This window comes from Danio rerio, chromosome 8 (genome assembly GCF_052040795.2).
Source record: "Danio rerio strain M-AB ecotype USA chromosome 8, GRCz13ab, whole genome shotgun sequence".
NCBI classification, from domain to species: domain Eukaryota; kingdom Metazoa; phylum Chordata; class Actinopteri; order Cypriniformes; family Danionidae; genus Danio; species Danio rerio.
In genome coordinates this window covers 10,063,449-10,089,910 of record NC_141028.1, presented here as the reverse complement: position 1 = coordinate 10,089,910, position 26,462 = coordinate 10,063,449, and the positions used below count along the sequence as shown (strand labels likewise).

Genomic DNA, 26,462 nt, shown 5'->3' with positions numbered 1-26,462 from the left:
TCATCTGCAGGAAGAGCCAGTTCTGTCCTTTTCTTCCTCCGCTTACCATAGAACATGGTGGTGCTCACTAATACACTGTTCCCTGTATTTATTTCTAATCAAAAGTATTGCCATTCAAATTTGATTTTATCCATAATGCAAATTCCATTAACATATGACTAATCAACATTATTCTACTAGCATTCATCTTGTTATTGTTACAACTTAAAAGTTCACAGCTGACCTTGCTAGCAAGCTAATTGTAATATTGCACGTTCCACTATTGAACAGTGTTGTCATTTGACAACATGTAATCTGATCGATTTATAAAAACTAATTTAATAAAAAAAATTTTGAGTCAACATACTTTACTGGAGGTGATGTTTCCGATTTTTTGTGGATCTGACATCATTTGATCCTTTGTTTTCATTGACGTTTACATTTGCATTTAGCAACTACTCACAATAAATGCCAGTCTGTCAGAAATCACGCCACAGAAAAACACTGGATGTCATGTGACTTAACTAAAGCACATCATTGGCTAAACTAAGGTCTTCTCTTTTCAACAAAAAAATTTGAATGATGGTTTTAAAGAAACAGTGGCAGGGAAATGAACATTATAAACATGTTGCCATATGGCAACACCATACGGTAGAAGGTTAAAAAAAAGAGAAAGAAATATTAAATGGCTTAATTTAGATAAATCAGAATCGCCATTAAAATAAATAAATAAATGAAAAAAATCAAGAACAAATACGGCTTCAAAAATAATAAAAAAACAACACAAACCCCTCTCTGAGTTTAAAAAGGCGTCCAACTGCAAAAATGATGCTTTCTTTTGTTTACTCTATGAGGTGAAATAACAGCGCCAAAAGCAGCCACTGACATGCTAAATACGCTAGCGGCATCAACACTGTAATTACACTCAGCTTTCTTTTCTTTTCCTAAAGCTGAACCGATGGCACAAACAAAGGCACTGAACTGACCCGTATGAGGAAGAGTCTGTTGTTGAGCAGGTTGTTGAGCTGAGAAAGGCCCTGCTCCACTGTCTGCCTGCGAGAGTCGGGTAAATCCAGGTTCTGACTCAGAGGCGCCCCCTTCTGGCCGGGGAAGAAAACACGTTCTGCGTATGTGCGATAATCCAGAAAGGGGATCCCAGGACCACCGACGTCACTGCTCAAATCCATCATCTCCGTCATCAGGTCTGCAGAATAGGGGGATAGTTAGTTTAATGATGCACGTGATGCATAGTTTTAATCATATTATAAGTTAGTCTCTATTTGGCAACACTTTAAAACAATAGTTCTTTAGTTAATGTATTTATTAACATGAACAAACAATTAGTTTGTTTTATTATGGTATTTATTCATCTTTTTTATGTTCATTCATTCCTTCAGCTTAGTCTCTGATTTATCAGAGTTTGCCACAGCAGAATGAACCGCTGCAAGAAATTTTTTTTCTTGTGATTCTGAATTGATTCTCAAAATTCTATATTTAAATTATATTGTGATGGTTGTGAAGGAAAAGGTGAAGAAATTCTAAAATAATTAGAAAATATCATTTTTATAATAACAATTTTTGCTTTGAAGATCTTTTTTTGTTAAAAAGTTGTAAACAAATAAAAACTGAATGCTCTCTTTTTGGAAATAAAAACTATTCGTTCTTTTTAATTGCTCTTTGTCATCTGGCGTTTCGATGTTACATTTAGTCCATAGTGAAAATAAATTTGTTAAAATAATTAACCATTCTTAAGATGGCAGTACAGTCCTACATAGATTCCAATCACAATCAAAAGTATAGAGACTCCAATTTTGGTTCAAATGTAAAGTTGGAAAGATGATTAAAAATATTAATTGGAAATAATAATGTTAATAATTGAAAAAAAAAAAAAAAAATATATATATATATATATATATATATATATATATATATATATATATATATATATATATATATATATATATATATATATATATATATATATATATATATTATTAGACCCCTTTGATTTTTTCCCTTTTTTTAATATTTCCTAAATGATGTTTAATGCAAGGAAATTTTCACAGTATGTCTGATAATAATTTTTTTTTTCTTATTTGCTTTATTTCGGCTAGAATAAAAGCAGTTTTAATTTTTTTAAAACCATTTTAAGAAAATTAAAAATTATTAGCCCCTTTAAGCTATATTTTTTTGGATGGTCTACATAACAAACCATCACTACAACAACTATAAATAATATTTGACTAGATATTATGTTTGTTACTGTCATCATGGCAAAGACCAAATAAGTCAGCTATTAAAAATGAGTTTTTAAAACTATTATGTTTAGAAATGTGTTGGGAAAAAAAAAAAAAAAATCGCTCTATTAAACAGAAATTGGGGGAAAAAATAAACAGTGAGGCGAAAACTTTAGGGGTGCTAATAATCCTAACTTTAACTATATACACACACTCACGCACGCACGCACAAAAACATACATTATCCTTTCTACATTCTATAATTGTTTTGAAAGTGAACCATGATCAGATATGATCAGATTGGGAAGTAATAATATTAATAAACAACATTAATAATAGTTTCATACATTTACAGATGAATCCTGAATTATTAGCCCGCCTGTATATTTTTTCCCCAATTTCTGTTTAACAAAAATATTTTTCAACACATTTTTAATAGTTTTAATAATTAATCTCTAATAACATATTTATTTTATCTTTGCCATGATGACAGTAAATAATATTTTACTTGACATTTTTAGGATATTAGTATTCAGCTTAACGAGACATTTAAAGGCTTAGGTTAACTATGCAAGTCATTGTATAACAGTTTGTTTGTAGAATATTGAAAGAATTTATAGCTTAAAGGGGCTAATAATATTGACCTTAAAATGCTTTTAAAATATTAAAAACTGCTTTTATTCTCGCTGAAATAAAACAAATAAGACTTTCTCCAGAAGAAAAAATATTATCGGAAATACAGTGACTGGGAAATTTCTGCTCTGTTAAACATCAATTGAGAGAATTTTATCTTTCTCTGTTGATCATTATTTGGGGAAAAAAGGGAGGGCGAATGTTTGTGACTAAAACTGTATTTAGCACTTTTCTGGGTACACAAAGCTTTACACATTTAGGGGGAATCTCCTCAGTTTTTAAAGAGTCCCACCCATATATGTTATACAAGTAAAAGCATCCATACCAGTGAACTCTTTCCTGCACTGATCTCCGACATTAATCTCCAGTGTCTCCAGCTGCACCAGCACCTTCTTATAGTCTCTCAGCGCCTGTTTACTCTTCCTCCTTTACAAACACAGAGAGAGAGAAACACAGTTTACAGCTCCTCCCTCTATAAGAACTCTTTCTCCACCATTTCATCAACAGCAGATTCAAGGACTTTTTAAAGGACCATTCATTTTAAATCAAGCACCTTTATACTTCATATCCCAGCATATGTATTGCAATCCATGAAAGCTCTTACAGTACTTAACATATCACTTACACTTAATATTTACATAAAAATGATCACAGTAATGATAAACAGTCATGTTCTTTGAATTCAATACTGGTAATATTCAAATGCAGTCTCTGAAATATTGATCAAATGTGCATTATGTATCAAAGTTCTTATGCAAGATTTAAATTTGGGATTTAAATTTTTTAAATTAAGAATTTTTCAGAAGAATTTTTTTTCATTCAGTTTTTGAGTTAAGATCAATACAATTATTAAAATAACATCAGAAACTTTCAATTCCAGCACTTTCAAGAACATATGTTAGTTTTTAAGTACTTTCCAGGCCTTGAATACATTCATTCATTCATTTTCTTGTCGGCTTAGTCCCTTTATTAATCCGGGGTCGCCACAGCGGAATGAACCACCAACTTATCCAGCAAGTTTTTATGCAGTGGATACCCTTCCAGCCACAACCCATCTCTTGGAAACATCCACACACACATTCACACACACACACTCATACACTACGGACAATTTAGCCTATCCAATTCACCTGTCTTGTAATTACCGCATGTCTTTGGACTGTGGGGGGAAACCGGAGCACCCGGAGGAAACCCACGCGAACGCAGGGAGTACATGCAAACTCCACACAGAAACGCCAACTGAGGCGAGGCTCGAACCAGCGACCTTCTTGCTATGAGGCGACAGCACTACCTACTGCACCACTACCTCGCCCGCCTTGAATACATATATCTAAAATACAAGTACTTTCAAGAAGTGTGGGAACCCTGCTTTCTGAATGCTTCATCTGCTTCGCTGTACCTGTACATGAGGATGATGACCAAGACGATGAGGACGACGACCGCCGCTCCTGCTGCCAGGCCGATCTGAGCTGCCAGAGGAACTGGTGAGTGCAGGTCACTGTCATACTGCACTGGGCCCAGGTCAAACGCCAGGCCGCCCATCAACACCTGAGTCACACACACAAACAGCGTTTAACAGTGTTACTGTGTTGTTGGTGTTTCTAAAGAAGTTGGACGACAGTAAAGTTAATACTGACTAATAAAGTCCTTCTGTTTTTAAATCCTTGTGGAAAAACATTACAAAACCAAGCTGGATAATTATGTAACACTTTACTTTAATAGTCCATTTGAGTATTAGTAGACTGTCTGCTTAATATCTGTTGATACTGCTGCTTCAGCAGACTTTTAACTGACTACAAGAAACTTTGGAAGTACATGTCAAGTTCACTACTAACTCAATGGTCAACAAACGAACCATCAAGATAAAGTGTGGCCGATAATTATGATCTGACTGGCAGTGATTTAGCCATTTTGTGCATTATTTCACTTTCCGTGTAGACAGAAAAACTGAAGTGCAGTTTGTTTGTCTAATCTAAAACTTACACGCAAACTGTATTTAATGACAGCAGCAACATAAAACATCCTTCTTGTTACATATAAACTTAAAAAACACACAATGAAACACCCAAGGACGACACTGAACGTAGACTGACCTTTAGTGTGGGTAAGTTACTGTCGTCCAGAGCGAGAGGCTGGACATCAGGTGGTTCGCAGTACAGGTGTGTGTTGTCCAGAGTCTTGACGTCACACTCTTGATTCCCCAGCCAGGCCTGAACCTCCTCTTTACTCATAGCCAACATCAGTCCTTTACCCTAAAGACACAAAACACACACTCAATGCACATCAAGCACATTACAGCTGCTAAAATATAAGAAACATATGCATTCACTGAAATAAAGCTGACATTTTTTATTCAATGCTTACTTAAGGTCACTTGAAATAAATTGACCACTAACTAAATCTCTGCTATAAATTAAACAACTTATTAATGAAGAAAAGAGTTCTTGCAGGCCTCCCAGAATTCATCAAAATTCTTTGGATTCATCTTCAATGCCTTCTCCTTCATCTTACCCCAGACATGCTCAATAATGTTCATGTCTGGTGACTGGGCTGGCCAATCTAGGATCACATTGACCTTCTTTGCTTTCAGGAACTTTGATGTGGAGGCTGAAGTATGAGAAGGAGCGCTGTCCTGCTGAAGAATTTGCCCTCTTCTGTGGTTTGTCACCCTCAAACTGAATGTAACCCCAAACCATGATTTTTCCTTCACCAAACTTGACTGATTTCTATGAGAATCTTGGGTCCATGCGTGTTCCAGTAGGTCTTCTGCATAGTAAACTTGCTGTGGCATGGCTGATATTATTAGTTCGTATTGGAGTTTAGAGAATGTGAAAGAATGACCCTTGGGTGTTTCCTGCTTCTATATTTAGCGCCTATCGGGCATAGATATATACACTAGATATCGCATAGATACAGACCCTGAGCATGCATTAACAGTGCTGCCACATTTGTACAGTCCTCCCAGGAAAAAGTCATTCAACCGCACTAGTCAAGGACCAAAGCCAATGTGAAGATGCTGGACTTTAGCACTGTGTACGAGTGTAGTAACAAGCAAACAAAGAAAACAAAGCACAAAGGCAGAACATTTCATAGGTAAGATTTCGTTTTTTTCACGTTTTTGTTTGTTATGAACTTTTGTACTCAACAAGTAACGTTAATGATGATGAAAGTCACCTACTGCATTCACCATAAGGCAAAGTAGCATCAACTTGCACTAAATTCTAGGCTTATGCTAGTTTTGTTGAATAAAATCAGCAAACAATGCAAAAGAATTATGACAACAAGATGCTGCAGTGCTAGAAACTTGTATTATTGTCGGCTAAGTGAATGAGTCGTACAAAACGGGGATTCATTCACAAACGAATCACTCCCTCAGTTAGATTTAGAAGTGTAAGCCGCAGAGGGGGCAAGTATCAGGACACGGATTAGATCAAATTTAACAGGGAGGGAGGATAATACATTTCCATGCACACAAACACACACTCTTTGTTAGCAATGCCCGTGCGGTCACGTATCCATCAATGTAGATGTAATTTAACCATGTGCCATGTAATTTATGTTATTTTTCTAGGCTGAAACGTAGAGGGGACAGAGCTTTCTCTGTGGCAGGTCCTCGGTTGTGGAACACCTTGCCCCTTGAGATCAGAATGGCTCCATCTTCATCCATTCTTAAATCACGTCTTAAAACCTACCTTTTTAGCTTGACTTTTGAAGATTATTTTAATAGTTCATTTTACCGCTAATTTTATTTTTTTTACATTTTTACAGACGTTTTGCTTGCTTTATTTCTATGTTTTTATATTATTTTTTTTTATCTTTACTTATGTACAGCACTTTGATCAGTCTTGTGACTGCTTTTAAATGTGCTTTATAAATAAATGAACTTGAACTTAAAAGAATATTTGCATACTGACCACCGGGAAAACTCCCCCGATCATACATATATGCATATATGTGCACTGTAAACGATTTCTGTTGTTTTCACGGTTTCTCAACAGTTGCATTTCTCAACAGTTGTTTACTGTATAAGCTGTGTACAGTGTGTTACTGTATATATTGCTGTTTTCACAGCATGATAATGTATTCTCAACATTTCCATACTGTGAACATGATTAACAGTATGCTACTGCAGATTTTACAATGAATTTTGGGAAAAAATCAGTTACTGTGCATCTAAATACAGTACTGCAAATGACCATGAAAAACTCTACACACACTTTATATTATTATTATTATGTTTATTTTATTTTTTGACAAAGTATTTTGTGAAGAAAAATAAAATAACCAGTTTCTTCAGACTGTTCAGTGCATAAAACTGTCCCCTGGTTTTCCATTTTTGGGTGTACTGCACCTTAATTTTATAAGGTTAACATGAAAATATTAAATCATTTTTAATCAACATAACTTTGTGCTTAACCAAAACGTAAACTGGAACAAAAGTAATTGATTCATCATGAAACCAAAGTCAGCTTAAATGTCATAATGACCAGCCTGCTTTAAACGGATTCATGAGGTTAGGGCACCCGTCATCACCATGGAGGTCACATATCTCCGCATTTTCAAAACAATATTTTAAAATAACCACCATCTCTATAAATAAACCACAGACTTGAGTTAAAAACAACTACATTCCCGCATGAAAAACGGTTAAAACTAAATTTTATAACACATTCATTATAGAGCCATCTAAGACCGGGGCAAGTCTCACATGTCTAGCCGATTATAACCTCGTTTCGCCGGATACATGAGTGATGATGGACACCCTGGAGGTCAGAATCTCCGCTATCGGCAAAGCACGCTTAAAATTTACACATGATATCTATAAATAAACCACAGATTTGAGTTTGCAAGAACTACATTCTCGCATGAAACACTGTTAAAATTTCATTTCGTGACATATTAAACGCAATATTTATAATATTAGCTGGGCTTTCTCATCCACCATTACCATTTGCTTGTAGATGTGAAATGAATTCTGGGAGAAAAAAAATATATTTATATATAATTCTCAAAACACTTCAAACGAACTTTATTCTTATTGTCAAGGTCAGATATATGTAATAATTTCGCTGGTAAAGTGAATAAAAAACAATGTTACTATATTGTAATCAATATCACGTTTGCACTGGTTCGGTTCAGCACTCGAGCAACTCTGAATCGTATTGAACCGAATTGAACCGTTTGCTCGGGAATTATTTGATCACACGTGTTCACAAGCACATTCAGCAATATGCAATTAGTGTATAATTAGTGTATAAATGCGTGTGGCCAAGCAGTATAACGAAATAGTAATGAATCATATACAAAAAGGAATCGGTTTTAGGCGGATTCGATTCTTTACTGTTCACTAAGGAGCCGATTCATAGAACCGAACGGACACGACTCGACATGCAGGCAACGGCTCTCCTAATTTGAAATTCACCTGTCGTCTTTCATCCAGCGAATTCATCCTCGGTAAGTGTTTTAAAGTCAAATTCTGTCCGTTAATGGATTGTTTTATAAGTATTTCTGTGTATTGTGTGTGTAATTTAAAAGAATTAACCAAGTGACATTAGTTGTAGGTTCGTATGTGACGCTATCCGTTAACAAACGGTATTTTAAACAAGAAATAACAAACGCCAGGCGGTCATTGTAGTGTTTGCGAGGTATTAGATACAGTGAGTTTATCTTGAGTGAGTTTTTGACCATACGTTAAGTTACCTGAAAAAACATAACTTTAACTTATTGTAACTGCATTAATGAATTCTCTATTTCAGCACAACACTGAGATGAAGGCGAAGTCACCATGAAAAGTTAAACGTTTACCGTTAAGGTAAGCTCTGGTCTTCACATAGTCATTATGACTAAGCTATCATTATGGTAAAATTTTTCAACTGTAAGTTAGTTATTTAAACTAAACTCATAATGAAATGAGTCTTAACTGTTTTATTAAATGGAGCTGAAAATTAAATGCAGTTGAATTATTTTAAGCTAACGTTAATATTGACAAAATACATATTAATTGTCTATTTCTCAATAATGTTAATGAGCTTGATGTATAGTGTGTCATTAATTGTACATTTAATTTTTGGTGTTCAGGTGTACCTGAAGTGAGTGTACGTTCTGAGTACACAGATATAAGCCAAAGTCATTATCACTATATATATATATATATATATATATATATATATATATATATATATATATATATATATATATATATATATATATATATCCATCCTATTCTAAGAGAAATTGATGGGGTCAGGAAATGATTTGTGTACAAATGTATTTTAACCCCATACAGATTGGTATGGTTGTACCATAGATTTAGATTAATGTTAAGTCTTATTTTACTCTTATTATATTTATCTGTTTTTCAGCTACAGTAATTGATGTTGAAAAACTGATGCTACCAATCTCTCCTCACTTGATTATTCAAGGTAATGTTGATGTCTTCCTCATTTTGATTAGATTTTTAAATGTCAAGTTGTTCACAGATTTGTTGTAAGGAGTTTCATGTACAACCTCTTTTTCTTCTTCCAGCAGTTCTTAAGATAAAATTTTTTTTTCTATAACTGTTGTCTTTGTGTTTATTAGCAATTTTACTGGGCGTATGTGTTTTTTTTTTTTCAAACAGCCTGGAAACTGTAAGTTTAGTTCAATATGTTATTTTATGCTATTCATTTTTGTGTAAACATAGATTGCATGGTGAAGCTATCGTTTTATAGTGGGAAAATGTAAAAGAGAATCACTGAATACAATGGCATAATGATTCTGCTTGTTCAAAGAAAGTACTTGATTTAGTTTTCCTCAAGCGACACATCAGTTTTTATGACTATTGCTTGACACTTGAATTGAAGGGACAGTTCACCCCAAAATGAAAATAATAGCATCTTTGGCATCCTCCACTTGTTTCAAAATAGTTATACATTTAATTTGTTCCGTTGAACACAAACTCGTATTTTTTAAAGAAATTTGGTTCAAATATGGATGTCAATAGTTACTGGTTACTAACATTCTTCAAAATATCTGCTTTAGTGTTTAACAGAAATTTAAACGGATTTAAAACACATGGAGTAATGGTGGCAAAAAAGTAAACTATCCTTTTAAATATTTTATTCTGAGACTTATTGTTATATGTCTTGTCTTTTGCCATATTGTCTTTCTAGCCCAGATTGTGATGAACCTGGAATGTGACACCAGTTACTCTTAAGACAAGAACCGAATAAAGCACAGATGTGGAGGGATTTGCAGCCAAACTAACTGGAGGGAAGGAACCTTTAGGTAAAAGCACCTGCTTTATTTAGATCTGAAGTATTTTATTTGACATAGAGATTTATTGTTTTAATTCTAATTTAAAGCAAACAAGGTTGTGCACCCCTGGTCTAAAAGCTCAAAAATGCTGTTTCCGTGATAAGGTTAAATGTAGTTGAGAAACAGATTCATTAGGATCAATGCTTAAATTAAACATTTTCTTCTCTCTGTAGACCAAACATGTTTACTATCCCTCACATTTTAATAAATTGTTTCTGTTTTTGTTTCTTACAGTGTGGGTGAACATACTACCTGGATGTCCAACAAAGGCTGCACAAGAGCTCATTTGATGGCACATATTCTGTCCTGTCTACATCTCTGATGACCTGGAAGTGCTTCGACATCAGTGAGTAATACATCTTTATATTGTCATGCATACAGGATTTCTGTAAGCTTAGCTTTAATGTTAGTTTCTAATCAGCAGTGACTGTTTTAAAAAATTAAGTATTTAAATTATTCTCAACGTTTTACTGATGCTGTGCACAGTAACGTCATGATGATTTAGTTTGAGGAAATGTCACTAGAGGGTTTGTATAAAAAAAAAATTAAAAAAAAATTGTATGAAATGACTCGATAAAATGTTTATTTGTCTCGCTGACATGCCATCACTGCTGCATATTAAAATACAGTAATACGAATTGACAGCAGAATATTACCACAAACATTTCATGAAGTAGGCTAGACTGCTGTTTAGTTCTCTACTCAACTTTAACACATTTCCTCGTGTCGCTGAGCCTCTCTGCAGATTTTGCCAAAAATGAATGCTTAGTGATTACTTTGTTTTATGCAAACCAAATATCAGTAACTCATTAGCATTATTTTAAAAATCACCCACAGCTTTCATGTTCTCTAACGCAATCTTGTCTGTAAGTTAGAAGTGGATTTATACGTGTTCAAAGCCTTAAAGTATTTAATTAACATTAGTCACGTTAAATTAGATTGTTTTATTTATTTTATTTTAAATATGTAGCCTTTTAAAGTCAGAATGAACTGTGTTCACCCCTCTTAAATCCGTGGAAGCACTAGTAGTGTGATCATGGAATCAGATATTCGAGCTATACAGAGTCGGACATTAAGTTAAGATGAGACTTTATTTTTTACACACCTGTGTGGACACCTGACTAGCGATCTTCAAGAACAATGCCCGCTGATCTTTTCCCCATTAACGTTAGTGTAATTGTGAATTGACAACAAACTGTATTTCACCAACAAAAACAATAAAAAAACTGTTTTATATATATATATATATATATATATATATATATATATATATATATATATATATATATATATATATATATATATATATATATATATATATAAACTGCAGTGCAGTGTTTCGTTTCTGAATGAATTAAATGGTTTGAGGGATGATTAGTTTTTACTTCAGTGATTGATTTTGCTTGTCATTTTTGCAGGATCATCATCATGCTGCTGCCCTTTTTCACTGTCCCTTTCCACATCATTTGGCCTTCATCATTTCCTGTCTTGTAGCAGTATTTTCACCTGTTTTTAAAATTTTTAATAATTTTTGATGCATTAATTGTTGACTGGTTTTAATGATCAATTGTTTATTAGGGTTCTGTTGCTTTGTTATATTGAATAATTGCTACTGTTTTAGCATGGTTTACACAATAAACCTTTATTGTGAAGTTAAAGTTTCAGTTTCTTTATTTTTCTTGTATTTCTTGAACAGTTAAAATAACACTTGTGCAATTTTTGAACTTTTTTTACCCATTATAAAGTAGCACTATTAAATAAAATAAAATAACATTTAATAACTGTAAAATACTATACAGTAATAATGAAAGTAACGTTAAAATACCGTAGTTCTTCATGGTAAAAATGTACAATAAAATACTGTTTTCAGTTTTGCAGTATGTGTATCACTACTGTAATTGGTGTTACAGTAAAAATCAACAACAGTAAAATGATGTATTACATTTTACAGTAAATGTAATACTAATGTAATTAGTATTACAGTAATGTTACTGTTTTATGAAATACAGCAGCTACTGGATAATTGTTGCCAGTAACTTACTGTTAATTTAACAAGAAATCGTTTACAGTGTGTGTATATATCTCTGGCTCTGGATGGCCAGTGCTCCACTGCACCTTGGTCCTACATTCATTTCAAAGGAGCGCTACCCTGTACTAAAATGGCGGCTCTATTGATGCATTTCTTCCAATAGACAACAACAGGGTAGGTGACATCTAATGTGAATATCTATGCCTATCGGGTCATCTTTTATATATTTATGTTAATTTAAGATGAATATTTGTGTTAATATATACATACAGATTCTAAAATTTTATTAGTTTGTTTCAGATCAAACCACATATTTTACCGCCTCTCTTAATTTGAGAACTTTAAAATACTTGAGGATTTAAAGTGCCACATTCTGAAGGGATAAAACATTGAACAATCTTCATCTGTCTCCTGTCATGCTTCTCGCTAGGGCTCCGTAGTGGACTAGCACTACAATCAGATGAAACAGTGATACAATCCTTTACAATAGTGAAATTAGTTTCATTCAAAGAACTGAAAATACCAACTAGAGTTTAATAAAAAGTAAAACAAACCAAACCAAATGGTGAGACTGAAATCAAATAATGGATCCTAAATAGCTAAGAAAGCAATAAAATACTGCATCCTTAAAGAAGGTGTTTAAAGGTCACCTCTACAGCCAGCACTCCTCCGGGCTTGAATCTGATGGCTGTTCCTCGAGACTCGCTGTTGAGCGGGAACAGGTCTGGGTTTGGATGGTACGTGAACGGCTTGTTCTTGATGCTGCTGAAGTCAATGTGCACATTGTCCATCTCAAACCACACTCGAATCACCCTAGAGTTGGGCGTCACCTCCGGGCTCTTGCAAATCATCTGCTCTGAGGTCACATTAGAGCAACTTTGGCTCTGAAGACACCAAGAAAGAAACATAAGCACTATGCTGTAAAATAAAATGCTTTTAATAATGAACATCTTTGTCTTGTTTTTTAGTCCAAACATCTGAAACTTAAACCAAGAAGCATTTTCGATGGTTTCTGCAGGTTTTAAGAGGGTAATTTTAAAGACCTTAATAAGACCACACTGTAAAAAACTATCCATAAATCAGCAGTTTTCAGTATTTTGTGATTCATGTTTTTATTTTTCCCCGTTTATTTATGCTTTTGAATTGGAAAATGGGACTTTGATCGTTCTTCCAACAACTTTTAACCTTGAAAAGCTGGAAAAAGTGACGTTTATTAACATTTTTAATAGTTTAAAGTGATCTATTGTCTGGGTCGGTGTTCTATATTACAATACAAAAGCATTGCAATAAACTTGCAGTGCATTTCTGTTATTTTACAAACTTATTTCTCTACATATTATTTCTTTATATATTATATTATGCATATTAACTGCTAAAATGTCAATAAAAGTCACTTTGTTAAACTGTAGAGTTGAATTTTCAACTCCAAAAGTCTACAGAGCGGAGATCAACATTCCATAATTTGGGGGGAAAAACCCAAATGGTAAAATAATATAGCAATACTTTCCAAATTCCATCAATAATTCTCTGAAATGGTTGTCAAACCTGTTATTATAAATACAGCTCTTTTTAAAATGCAACTCTTCCTAACATAAATATTGAATACTTGGAGACACAATTTTCCAGTTTAATTTTTTTATTTTATTAATTCAAATGTTTACAAGTTTGATATTCTTATGACTGATTTTAGATCAGGTTTTAACTTATACAATATTAAAAATATTATAATATTAAATAAAGTTTAGAGATGTACTGCTTTTTATTTTCCTCCATGTATTTATGCTTTTGAATTGGATTATGGTACTTTGATCATTCTTCCAACAACTTTTAACCTTGAAAAGCTGGAAAAAGTGACGTTTATTAACATTTTTAATAGTTTAAAGTGATTTATTGTCTTGGTTGGTGTTGTACATTACAATGGAAAAACATTGTAATAAACTGGAAGTGCATTTTCTGTTATTTAACAGACTTATTTCTCTACATATTATTTTATTACATTATGCATATTAAAATGTCAATAAAAGTCACTTTGTTAAACTGTAGAGTTGAATTTTCAACACCAAAAGTCTACAGAGCGGAGATCAACATCCCATAATGCTAATCATAACCGTAAATGAACAGAAAACACAACAAAAACTGTTGATAACCAGATATTTTTTTACAGTGTAACTAAAGAAACAAACTACATCAATAATTCTCTGAAATTGTTGTCAAACCTGTTACTATAAACACAGCTCTTCTTAAATTACAACTCCTCTTAACATAAACATAGAATACTTGTAGACACAATTTTCCAGTTTAATTTTACATTTTCGAAATTAAGATGTTTACCAGTTTAATACTCTCATAAATGATTTTAATCAGGTTTAAACTTATTCTTATTGGGAAATTACAATATTATAAATATTATAATATTAAATAGTGGTACGTCTCTAAACTTTACATTTGTAAAAAAATTATGTTAAAATTAAATGAATGCCATGATTATATGAATTTAAGACTTTCCTGCTCTAATTTAAGAACTTTTTAAATCCTTAAAATCCATGTTAAAATCTGTCCATAAGTTTTCTTAGATGTAATAAATACAGAAAGGTAAAGATATTGTTTTGCTTTCAGAAATACTTTTTGTCCATAAGACTTTTCTGAAATGTGAAAAATGCATTAAAGTAAAACCTAGATTTGTTTCCAAAAATGATTAATTAAAGCAAAATTAAGTGAGTTTATCTCTAAAACAAGCAAAAATAATCTGCCGATAGGGTAATTAAAATAATGTTTTTGTTTTTAAATTATTTTGCTTGTTTTAAGAACATTTTACATATTTTACATTAAGTTTGTTTACTCGTCTACAAAATGCTTATAGATTTTATATTTGTACACACTCTCACTGGCCATTTTATTGGGTACACCTTACTAGTACTGGCTTGGACCCTCTTTTGCCTTTAGAACTGCCTTAATCCTTCGAGGTAGGTACTGAGAATATCCCTTAGAGATTTTAGTCCACATTGACATGATAGCATCACGCAATTGCTGCAGATTTGTCAGCTACACACCCATGATGCGAATCTCCCTTTCCAGCACATCCCAAAGGTGCTCTTTTGGATTGAGATATGGTGACTGTGGCGGCTATTTGAGTACAGTGAACTCATTGTCAATAAACCAGTCCGAGATGATTCGCGCTTTATAACATGGTGTGTTATCCTGCTGGAAGTAGCCATCAGAAGATGGGTACACTGTGGTCATAAAGGGATGGACATGGTCAGCAACAATACTGATGATGATGCTCAATTGGGACTAATGCGCCCAAAGTGTGCCAAGAAAATGTCTCCCACACCATTACGTCACCACCATCAGCATGAAACATTTATGTTGTTGTTGCCAAATTCTGACCCAACCATTCGAATGTTGCAGCAGAAACCGAGACTCATCAGACCAGACGTTTCTCGAATCTTCTATTGTTCAATTTTGGTGAGCCTGTGTAAATTCTAGCCTCAGTTTCCTGTTCTTAGCTGACATGAGTGGCACTTGGTCTTCATGCTGCTATAGCCCATCTGCCTTAAGGTTAGACGTGTTCAGAGATGCTTTTCTGCAGGCCTTGGTTGTAACGAGTACTTATTTGAGGTACTGTTGCCTTTCTATCATCTGAAACCCGTCTGGCCATTCTCCTCTGACCTCTGGCAACAACAAGGCATTTTTCGCCCATAGATTAGCACAGCTCATTTGCCGCTCATTTGATTTTCTGAGCATTCTCTGTAAAGCCTAGAGATGGTTGTGTGTGAAAATCCCAGTAGATCAGCAGTTTATGAAATACTCAGACCAGCCTGTCTGGCACAAGTAACCATGCCACGTTCAAAATCACCTTTCTTCCCCATTCAGATGCTCGGTTTTAACTGCAGTAGATCATCTTGACCATGTCTACATGCCTAAAAGCATTGAGTTTCTGCCATGTGGTTGGCCGATTAGAAATGGGCGTTAACAGGCATGTTGTTAGGTGTGCCTAATAAAGTGGCCAGTGAGTGTATTTGCACTAGAAATGAGACAAAAACTCTAAGAACTTGTTCTTTTTGTGCAGTGAAGAGTTTCTTTTGCCATCTTAGAAAGCTCAAATTTACTCAAGTAAATGATTAAGCAATCCGTGAATAAATATTTGAACCTTTGAGAATGAATCAAATGTATAAGTCGTGTTTGCATTAATTTTGAAAGCGAATTCAGTGTTTGATATGTAAAATTGGCTGAAGCGATCTGTGAAATGAGTTTTCCGACTGCTTTACCGTAACCAAGGGATTCCTGACAGAAACGTGGGTGTATCGGCGTCTTCTGGCTTCAAAACGGTCTCGGGGCTCAAAAGAGACCCACATCTTCGGCTGCTGAACCACATTTAGGTTTTGGCCAGTCACAAATATAAAACGGCCACCCCTAAAATCAAATGAAAATGTTAGAGGAACTTGGTTGCATGACTTGCATGTGGAAGAGATGAAAGTAAAGGCCATTTACATCTGGGATGATGACTATAATGATAAAAATACAGTTTTGAAATGGTTTTATATTTAAAGGTCCTGTGAAGTGCTTTGAAAAGAGCATTTTTATTAAATGTTTGACGCAATCTCCAAAACACAAAGAGAGGGTGGGATATAGAGTAGCCCCTCCCCTTTTATAAAAACAGCCAATTGTGTTTTGCTTCATCACAGCTCTGCCAGTGAGAGTGGTTGAGCTCAAGTGCAGCAAATGAGAAGCGTCTTGAAGGGGGCGGGGCAAGTCAGATACTAGAGAGCATTTGATTGGTTAAGATGTAGTAGTTTTAATAGTGCAGGGGTGGCCAACCCTGTTCCTGAAGAGGCACCTTCCTGCAGATTTCAGTTGCTACCCATATCAAACACACCTGAACCAATTAATTAGGACCTGAACACCACGTGATAATAACAGGCAGGTGTGTTTGATATAGGTTGCAATTGAAATCTGCAGGAAGGTGGCTCTCCAGGAACAGGGTTGGCCACCCCTGTAATAGAGTGTGTAATATTTGTTGGACAAACTTCAAGCTTTGGATGTTTATATAAGGTATATATCCTGTAAATGCAAATGTAGTCACTGTTTTGGAGCACACTAGACAGACCCCCTAGTTTTTCGTGATTATGTGATCGCTGAATGCAACACAAAATTCACAAAAAGTTGCAAAATCCTTATTTAAATGCAAAATGACTGCAAAAAATTTAAATAATCTCATAAAACATCACATTCCAAACCATAGAATCAAAATATATTGATTTCAATTGGCTATTAATTGTTTTATGTGACTTATAGACGTTGCCCACGAGATGGATTTGAGTGTCTCTCGCAAAATGACGTTTCACCAGTGCCCCCTCAATCATTACATTACATGGAAATGGGGCAGACAGACACAGATAAAGCGCGAGTGATTTACATGTGAAGTCAATGCAAAGATGGGATTAGACATCCTGTGGCCTAAATTGGTAATTTTAAGCGTTTAACGCACTTCAGACTGCAAAAGAAAGTGGGAAACATCTAACAAACAGAGCAATCGAACAGACAGAAACACAAGCACCTTAAAATGATGAAGATTGGTTCAAGGATGACGGCCGCTGGACGTGACTGAATTGAAGGACATTATTTGTGCTTTACATGTATGATTGGTATTATGGTGTGTGTGTAAAATCGATAAATGTTTTCGTTTAACTCTTTTCCCGTAGTTAATGAGAGAAAACGCTTCCCTGCCATTGATGAGTTTTATGGCAATCTGTTTTTAGGTGTACAGTAGAAGAAGCCCTAACGCATGTCCTGGGTTTGGTACATTATGTCAGATGCTCCGGACACTGAAATCTGAGAGAAAGTAAGATTGTGGATAAAAATAAGAGTTATACAACCTCCCTTTGGCTTAACTCCTACCGTTTCAGAGCTGTTTTAGATCCTGTCTCGAAAAGAGACCAAAATAAAAAAGCTTTATTTTTATGATTTGTTTCATTGCCATTGCTATATATATATATATATATATATATATATATATATATATATATATATATATATATATATATATATATTTTTTTTTTTTTTTTTTTTTTTTCAATTGCAAAATTGTCTGCAAATTTCTGGGAATTGCCACCACAAAATCAGTTATTTTTTGCGCAAAAAATAAAATAAAATACAAAAAAAATTCACAAAAAAAGAATTAACTAGGAAACTAGGGGGTCGGACAAGATATATTCTAAACTAACATACTGATTCTAACATCTTAAAAAAAGTTTAATTAATTTTAATTTCATAAGACCTTAAAAAGTCTTAATTACATTTCCTTGCCTTGATCTTTTGACATATGAGTAATTTACATTTTATAGCCTAAATCATCATGCTCGTTACAAACAAGTTGTACGTGACATTTATTTTTATTACATTTCTTTAGCATAATTTGCTTTTAAACTTATTTGTTGTCCAGTTGGGTTCTGTGCAATAAATAATAAACATTCTAATCTATGATAGTTATTTTACTTAGTAATTAGTTACTTTTAAAATGAGGTATTTCAGTTACAGATTGTGAGATGTAACAAGTAACTATGACTAATTACATTTTTTAAGCAACATGTCCAACATTAATAGTCATTATGACTTGTGTGAACGGGCCTTAAAGGGACAGTTCACCCAAAATATGTAATTCTGTCATTGTTGACTCACCCTCAACTTGTAATAAAACGGTTTGTATTTCTTTCTTCTGAAGAACACAAAAGAAGATATTTTAAAGAATGTTGGAAACCATGACTTCCGTAGCATCTTTTTTCCCCTACTTTAGATGTCAATTGTTACCGGTTTCCAACATTCCTCAAATCATCTTCATTTTGGTTCAACGAAAAAAAAACAACCTATAAATGTCCACAGTCTCTTGAGGGTGATCAAAATAATGATTAAGTTGTCATCTTTATTCTTCCTTTAAGACTTTATCACACTCACCCGTAAAAACTCTCTGTAGGATCTGCGTCAGTAATGAGTGGATCCTCCATATAGCTGAAAAGGACATTACTCAAAATTCTCTCTGCTTTTCCGAACACAACCCTGAGCAGCACTTTTCCAGTTTGGTTTGCGTGACTGGTGTGACAAATCATCCTTGTGTCACTCACTTCCTTACTAATAAAAAAAAAACACACACAGTTCGAGTTAAATAGATGCAGCCTCAGTATCTTTTAAATGAACTGCATTTGCATTTTTGCCAATAAAAGCATGAATGATAATAGGACTCACATGCGACAGGGCTGTGAACCCAGGAAGGCCTGCAGGCCAGTGATTTGGTCGCTCCTTTGTTGAAGGTTTTGTCCTGTCAGGAGCTGTGACCCATACACCATGAGCAACGTACCTCCGGCCAAGGGGCCTTTTTCTGGGACAATCCTGCTCAGCTGTGGGTTCTGATATGAGAAGGTTTGCTTGGACTCTCCTCTCTCTGATCCTCTGACAGTGATGATGACCGGTCCGGCTGAAGCATTTACACTTGCCTGGAGCTCACATACTATCCTGAGAACAGAAATAAGCATATAAGAAGTCTGATGCAAATTGTCAGTTTGTTTACACTAAAGCAGTCGTTTTAATGTGTGTTCACACTTAGGTGCCATTTACACTAGTGTCAACCTTAAGTTCAGTAAGTCCACTAAAGGAGATCGAACGTTTTCATATCTGGCTTCTGAACACTGGAATGGCTTTTATGATAATGTCCGATGCTCAGACACACCGTCTCAGTTTAAAATTAGACTAAAGACTTTGAGGACTTCTCATTGAATTAATGATTTTCATAATGTTAAAAATGTATATTCAATGTCAATACAATACAATATTTATTTATAAAGCACATTTTAAAACAACCAAGGTTGACCAAAATGCTGTACATAGGAGTGCTAAAGACAGAGAAGCAGAATATAAAAGAAACATTTAACAAACAAAAGCAATGAAACAGTGAGCATGGAGTATTAAAAGCGAGAGAAAATAGATAGGTCTTTGAAACGTATTTAAACACAGAAATGGAGGGGGAAAGTCTTCTGTGAGTTGGTAGACTGTTCCAGAGTTTAGGACCAGTAACTGCAAATGCTCGATCACCTCGTTTTTTTAAGGTGTGTTTTGTGCACGGTGAGTAAAATGAAATCATAAGATCTCAATGATCGAGAGGGGGTATACGGACAAAGCAAGTCAGTAAGGTACTAAGGAGCAAGATTATTGACGGCTTTGTAAACTAATGATACAATTTTTAAAATCAATTCTGTATTTAATGGGTAACCAGTGAAGCAAGGTTATAATAGTTTTGGATTTTTTATTAGTTTTAGTTTCTATTTTGTTTATAATAATAATAATAATAATAATAATTCCTTACATTTATATAGCGCTTTTCTGGGCACTCAAAGCGCTTTACACACAATGGGGGGAATCTCCTCATCCACCACCAGTGTGCAGCATCCACCTGGATGACGCGACGGCAGCCATTTTGCGCCAGACCGCACACCAAACACCAGCTGATTGGTGGAGAGGAGACAGCGATGAAGCCAATTGGAATATGGGGATGGTTAGGAGGCCATGATGGACAAAGGCCAGTGGGCAGATTTGGCCTGGATGCCGGGGTTAAACCCCTACTCTTTTCGAAGGACATCCTGGGATTTTTAACGACCACAGAGAGTCGGGACCTCGGTTTAACGTCTCATCTGAAAGACGGCGCTCACTGAGCAGTATAGCATCCCCGTCACTATACTGGGGCATTAGGACCCACACAGAGCGCAGGTTGGGCGCCCCCTGCTAGACTCGCTAACACCACTTCCGGCAGCAACCTAGCTTTCCCATGTGGTCTCCCATCCAGGTACTGACCGGGCGCAGCCCTGCTTAGCTTCAGTGGGCGACCATGTGAGAGTTGCAGAGAGCTAGCTGCCGGCGACTATGGAGTTTTGACTTTTTGTTTTCAAATTCAGTTAGTTTTAATTATTTTTAGAGGGAGATTTACTAGCTTTTATTCGTTTCTATATTTTGAAATTATTTAGTTTTAGTTTAGTTTTTATTAGTTTTAGTATTTTTTTTTCTAACAGACATCTAACAGAGAATTTTCTTATTGCCCAAGTACAATTCAGTTTTATTTTCGTTAAAATTTAAAAAATAGCTTAAGAGCCAAAGCTTAAGCTCCTCTAAGCAAGCCAGGAGTGGTTGTAAGCCATTTGCATCCTTTTGTTTTAGACAAAAATACATCTGACTATCATCCACATATAGATGGAAGGAAACTTATTTATTGAAAATGGAAGCAAGAGTGAGCATATACAGGGTGAACGATGCAGGTTCAAGGATTGATCACTGTGAAACTCCATAGTTGAGAGGAATATTGGATGAGGATTGATGGCCAATGCGCACACTAAAACATCTCCCTACCTAAACCCTACCACTAAATCAAAGCCTCACAGGAAACATTCAGCATTTTTACATTTTCAAAATACTTAATTCTGTGTCATTTATAAGGCATTTTCCTCATGGGAAACAAAGCAAAAATGTCCTTACAAGGTCAAATTTAGAATTAGAATTAGACAGAAATTTGACCTGTATTTAAATAGGCTTTAAATTTAGCTTAAATTCACCTATAGCGCATTACTTTGTACTTGTGGGAGAAACCAGAGCACCGAGAGGAAACCCACAGCAACATGGTGAAAACATGCAAACTCCACACAGAAATGCCAACTGACCCAGCCGGAGCTCGAACCAGCGACATTCTTGCTGTGAGGCGACAGCACTATTCACTGCGCCACCGTGCTGCACCAAGTACATCTCTTACAATCTTTAATTAAATTAACGTCCCCCTCCCTCCCTCAATGACATCTCTTCTCTAATAAAGTGTTTTCTGACACAAGGGCGGAATCAACTAGTCAATTATATGAGATCCACCAATACCAAACCCCAACCGTCCAATCAATCCCTCATACACTAAATCAGGCCCCGCCCTACATTTGCTTTTATTTAAGCAGCTGTTTTACTGATATGCATCACAATAGGACAAAACTTGTATCAGAACTTGTTTCATGTTGATTTTAACAAAGGAGCTTCACCTGGTGGAAATGCGATAGGCCTCGGGAAGAGGTCTACAGGTCACTCCTGCCACAGTCACGCCTGCCTGAATGTCCTGAAAGCTTTGTCCCAGGTTTGAACCCTGGATCGTCAGCAGTATGCCACCCTCCAGCGGCCCGGTGAGTGGCTCAACCTGCCAGGAGATGAAAAAGTAAAAATTACAAAGAAGTTCCACCTCTTCAGCATTGAAGGAGTTATGATGTTTCTAACTGTGTTTTATGCATTAATAAAATATAAAAAATATATGAACTTTTGTTTGTGTGTTTAACCTCAAATAACCTTGCTTCATAACAAGTTGAATTCAGAGAACTTGTTATCGGCAAAATGTTACAACTCTTTCTTTTAGGATGGGCTGCTTTTTCTATCTTGCAGAAATGTTGGGGGGGTTGGGGGTCACGGATGGGTAGGTGCAGGCTTACAATCTTTTGTGTGTTCTGTTATGCATGTGTCCGTAAATTTTCTGTGCAGAGTAGCTGTTCTACCTGATATTTGGTGATAGGTATACTCCTTTTTTTTTTTGAGAAAACAGAGCAGGCGCCCCTGGGTGGGGTTGTAGATAGATGTCGATAAATTGAAAGGGGGGTGGATATGTGTGCGCGGCTGACACAGGCCCGCTTTACACAAGTACGTTTTAGTTTTAAAACAGTGTTTTAGAATGAAAATGATCCGCGACCACAATAGCGTTTCACCCAGCGTTTTTGAACAACTCTCCGTCTACACCAAACCACTGAAAACGAACATCACGTGACCACCCACACACTCTGGCATGCACTGCAGCATATCTAGAAAAGATGAGAGCTGTGCTCCTCGGACTGTTCATCAAGGATCTCCCACTGGATCTAATCTCACTGTATTTGTAAAACGTGATATTTAATTAATCTTGTTGTCGATATCTAATGACATATTTCCTAACTTCAGCCTTTTGAATCTAATACTTGTTCTCAGGTAACGTGTTTTGGCTGAGCGCAAAGATTAGTTAATGTAACCACGTACATTCTGTAAATTGACTGATTGTTTGCCTTTATTTCCTTTAATGTATAAACTTATTGTTCATTATACTTTTATACACAGCAAATTCATCTGAGTTAAATTCTCGGTGTTGAAGCATTTCAGAGTAAAGTGTTGACGTTAAAGAGTTAGATTTTGATAAATGAATATAATAAGAGTTAGAATTGATTTTATTCAGTGCGAAATCAAGGAGTTATCTTTTCAACACTTGGTGGTGTTATTTCCAACATCCGGGAATTCATGCAGCCCCAGTCACTGAAGAATTTTCCAGACGCCATTTTCCATCTGAGGTTTAGAACAGCAACTGGTGAGTCAAACTACCTAAATGTTGGTATTTTACTGACTTTCTTTAAGGAAATACAGTTGTAAACATATTGTTAAGTTAATAACTTTAGAATGGAGTGACAATTTTAATCTTCTGCAGTTCATTCATGGTCGTTTGTGTATCTAACGTTAGCTTAACTGCATTACTATTCACTTCTTTTCAAGAATGTTTTTATATATGCTCACGCATACATAGTGCATAAAAAAATCAAATGTACATGTTCAACACATTTCTGTCACGCTTAATGCCATTGTGTGCGTTGTTACCCATCTGTAAAATAAAATCGACACTTCTACTTTAATTCGAAGCAAACTAGCGAGGGAATCCCCGGAGCAGCCTAGCCTACTCTGCCCGGATGCTAACGGCAACACAGGACGGTTTCCATACGCTCTGGGGAGTTTCTAAAACATATCTGGTGAGTAAATGAACATATGCTTACTAAAAGGCTTCCTGACTAACATGTGATTGTTTGTTATTCGTGTAACGTTACGTTAATTTGGTTATTTTAAACACCGCGGCCCTTTTAAACTGGTTCATTCGTGGCCGTCCATAACGTTATAACGTTAGTTCATAGACTCGCGTGATAACGTACGCTTGAATTATATTAAGCGTTGACAACCATTAAAGTCGGAATGTTAACATTAATGTCTTTAAATGACCGCGTTTGCACTTTCTCGGACATTTAAGGTTACAGAAGTCTCCCGGAAGTTGCGGGACTAACGTTAACGTTATCCCGCAAATGCACAGAGACTCCCAGATGCCCAAGTAGATGCCCGCAAATTAATGATAATCTCCCGGAAATCGCGCGTCTTCCGCCCGGTCATTAAACACTTTGCACACCCCTCTCCACCGCGTCCCTTCAGGTACGTCGCGCGCAAGTCACCCCCACCGCTCTTTAGGTACGTCGCGCGCAACTCATCCCATTGCTCTTCAGGTTCTCATCTCTCCCGCTACCTCCCGCAAATCAACTCTGTATCCCCCGAAAATTACTTTTCCCAACTCGGGATGTCTGACGTTAGTAAGTTAGGCTATTTCTGTAGTCAGGAACATCTTAGTCAAGCTTTTTCTCCCGCATGATATTGTGTTTAAAACTATAGGCTTAGCATGTACTGTACACAACATTTCCGTTTTATTAAAGACAATTTAGTGCGTTGTAAACAGCCACCTGTCTGTAAAATTAATCAACTGATTCATATTTGAGCAGCCTAATCATGATACAGGTTTGATTTGTAGATTTATTATCAATAATAAACATCTGAATCAAAAGATATCTGAAAAAGTGTGAGGCATACTTTGTGATGTTCATCTCTCCTTTTTATCTGAAGGTTATGCATATGTGTTAGATACTAATGTTTTGTTGTTGTTTTTTTAACAGCCACAGTTCTCTATACAATAACACAAGACCCTGAGACGGTGGCTGATTAGAGACGGATGGTGTATTTCCAGAGTTGGTGAAATGACCAAGCACACCTTCTTGGTCATATGTGGTGATAATAATGAAGGTAAGTTTGATAAAGTTCTGTATTTGTTTCACATAAGCTGAGAGGGTATTAGAGCATTAGAGAATAACAAATGACATGAAGGTGATAAGTTTTGTATTGTGGGTGAACTGTTACTTAAATAATGTTTTGCTCTTTACTTTGCACTTTTCCTCTTCTGCTTATCCTAATATTTTAGATTATATTTGGACCTGAAACATCTGCTAGACTCCAGTAAAGGTGGCGTCAATACTGGACCTGAAAGGGCCTAACAAGTTGAATCAGGTAAAGAAACATGCACGCGCGCACACACACACGCACACGCTTACAGAAAACTGTTGTTTATGAAGTTTATGAATATTTTTTACACTGTGGCCAATATTTTGGGAAAGTCAGCATCACTAAATGATATAAAAGATTTTAAGATCCTCTAAATTTTGCTCCAAGTGTTGTGTTAAATTGAGGATTCTGGACAGACAGCTGCCTGTTTTTCCAGTTCTAGTCATAGTGGTTAACCTAATTGTTTTTGGAGATTCCAACAGTGATGTATGTGTTTTTTCTACTTTTCCATATCCTGTCACCTCAACCAGCTGGGAGAGTCAAGTTGTGGATCATCATGAAGATTTTCAAAAGGTGAGTTTAGATTTCTTGAATGTTTTATTTACTTTAAATGTTCTTTTAAATATATCATAGAATTTGATTGCAATTTGTTTTCAAACATTTTTCTTAGTCATGCTGGAGTCTTGAAGAGTTCTTAGATGAGCATCACCCTATATCCGTGCATCAGGAACCACCAGACGAGCGATCAGTAGCTGCTACATCGTCATGGATAAAAAGGTCATCCTGTGGCTGGGAAGCACTTCATTTACAGGACATGCTTGATGAGATTTCCTAGCTCCAGTTTGTTTTCACACAAGTTTACAGCATTTATACTATCATTTAAACTGCTCTGTTTGATATGGAGGACCAAGGAAACACCTGAAGTGAAAGATTTGCACGCCAAGTTGTTTAAAATGTAATTTCACAAGAAAACTATGAGTTCAGAAGTAAACTATGAGTGACGATACTGTATATTGAAATTTCAAATTGCTCTGATAACACATCAAGTTTGGACCAAAGGACTGAAACAGCCTTTTTGAGCACTGGTCATACATATTTTGTTGATACTGTCTGTACTAATAAAACATTTAAAGCATATTTGACATTGTTGCATTTTAAAAATTGAATGAATTGTTGAAGTGGTGAATGTTTTCAAATAAAATGTTTTTTATTTTGTAATTTACAGTCTATTTTACCTTTTTACCATATTTACACTCAAGAGAGTTGAATAAAATAACAATATATTACACCAGGCGGTGTTAAATATAGTTACATTTTTTAACTCTGCCCAGAGTTAAAATTAA

General features: G+C 35.4%; 1 protein-coding gene and 2 long non-coding RNA genes across 7 annotated transcripts in view; 2 read left to right on the top strand and 1 right to left on the bottom strand.

Moving 5' to 3' along the window:
* The window catches only part of plxnb3 (plexin B3), a 192,456-nt gene that overhangs the window by 22,994 nt on the left and 143,000 nt on the right, over positions 1–26,462 (bottom strand). For all 5 annotated transcript variants that reach the window (XR_015497540.1, XM_087264222.1, XM_087264224.1 and 2 more), the window contains exons 14-22: positions 22,230–22,381; positions 19,414–19,680; positions 19,126–19,299; positions 16,443–16,587; positions 12,825–13,058; positions 4,943–5,101; positions 4,249–4,397; positions 3,175–3,275; positions 966–1,183 (exon numbers count right to left, since the gene is read on the bottom strand). Coding sequence is in view for 4 of the 5 variants with exons in the window: in XM_087264222.1 (XP_087120348.1) it covers positions 966–1,183; positions 3,175–3,275; positions 4,249–4,397; positions 4,943–5,101; positions 12,825–13,058; positions 16,443–16,587; positions 19,126–19,299; positions 19,414–19,680; positions 22,230–22,381 (1,599 nt within the window). In the remaining variant the exon portion in view is untranslated. The remainder of the gene's footprint in view (positions 1–965; positions 1,184–3,174; positions 3,276–4,248; positions 4,398–4,942; positions 5,102–12,824; positions 13,059–16,442; positions 16,588–19,125; positions 19,300–19,413; positions 19,681–22,229; positions 22,382–26,462) is intronic.
* LOC147842567 (uncharacterized) lies at positions 8,024–11,797 on the top strand. Its single transcript, XR_015497572.1, has 6 exons — positions 8,024–8,303; positions 8,606–8,661; positions 9,212–9,271; positions 10,001–10,115; positions 10,380–10,491; positions 11,564–11,797. It is a non-coding gene; the product is annotated as an uncharacterized LOC147842567 (long non-coding RNA).
* LOC147842566 (uncharacterized) lies at positions 23,424–26,337 on the top strand. The gene is made up of 6 exons (XR_015497573.1): positions 23,424–23,563; positions 23,890–23,996; positions 24,957–25,083; positions 25,259–25,344; positions 25,650–25,692; positions 25,790–26,337. It is a non-coding gene; the product is annotated as an uncharacterized LOC147842566 (long non-coding RNA).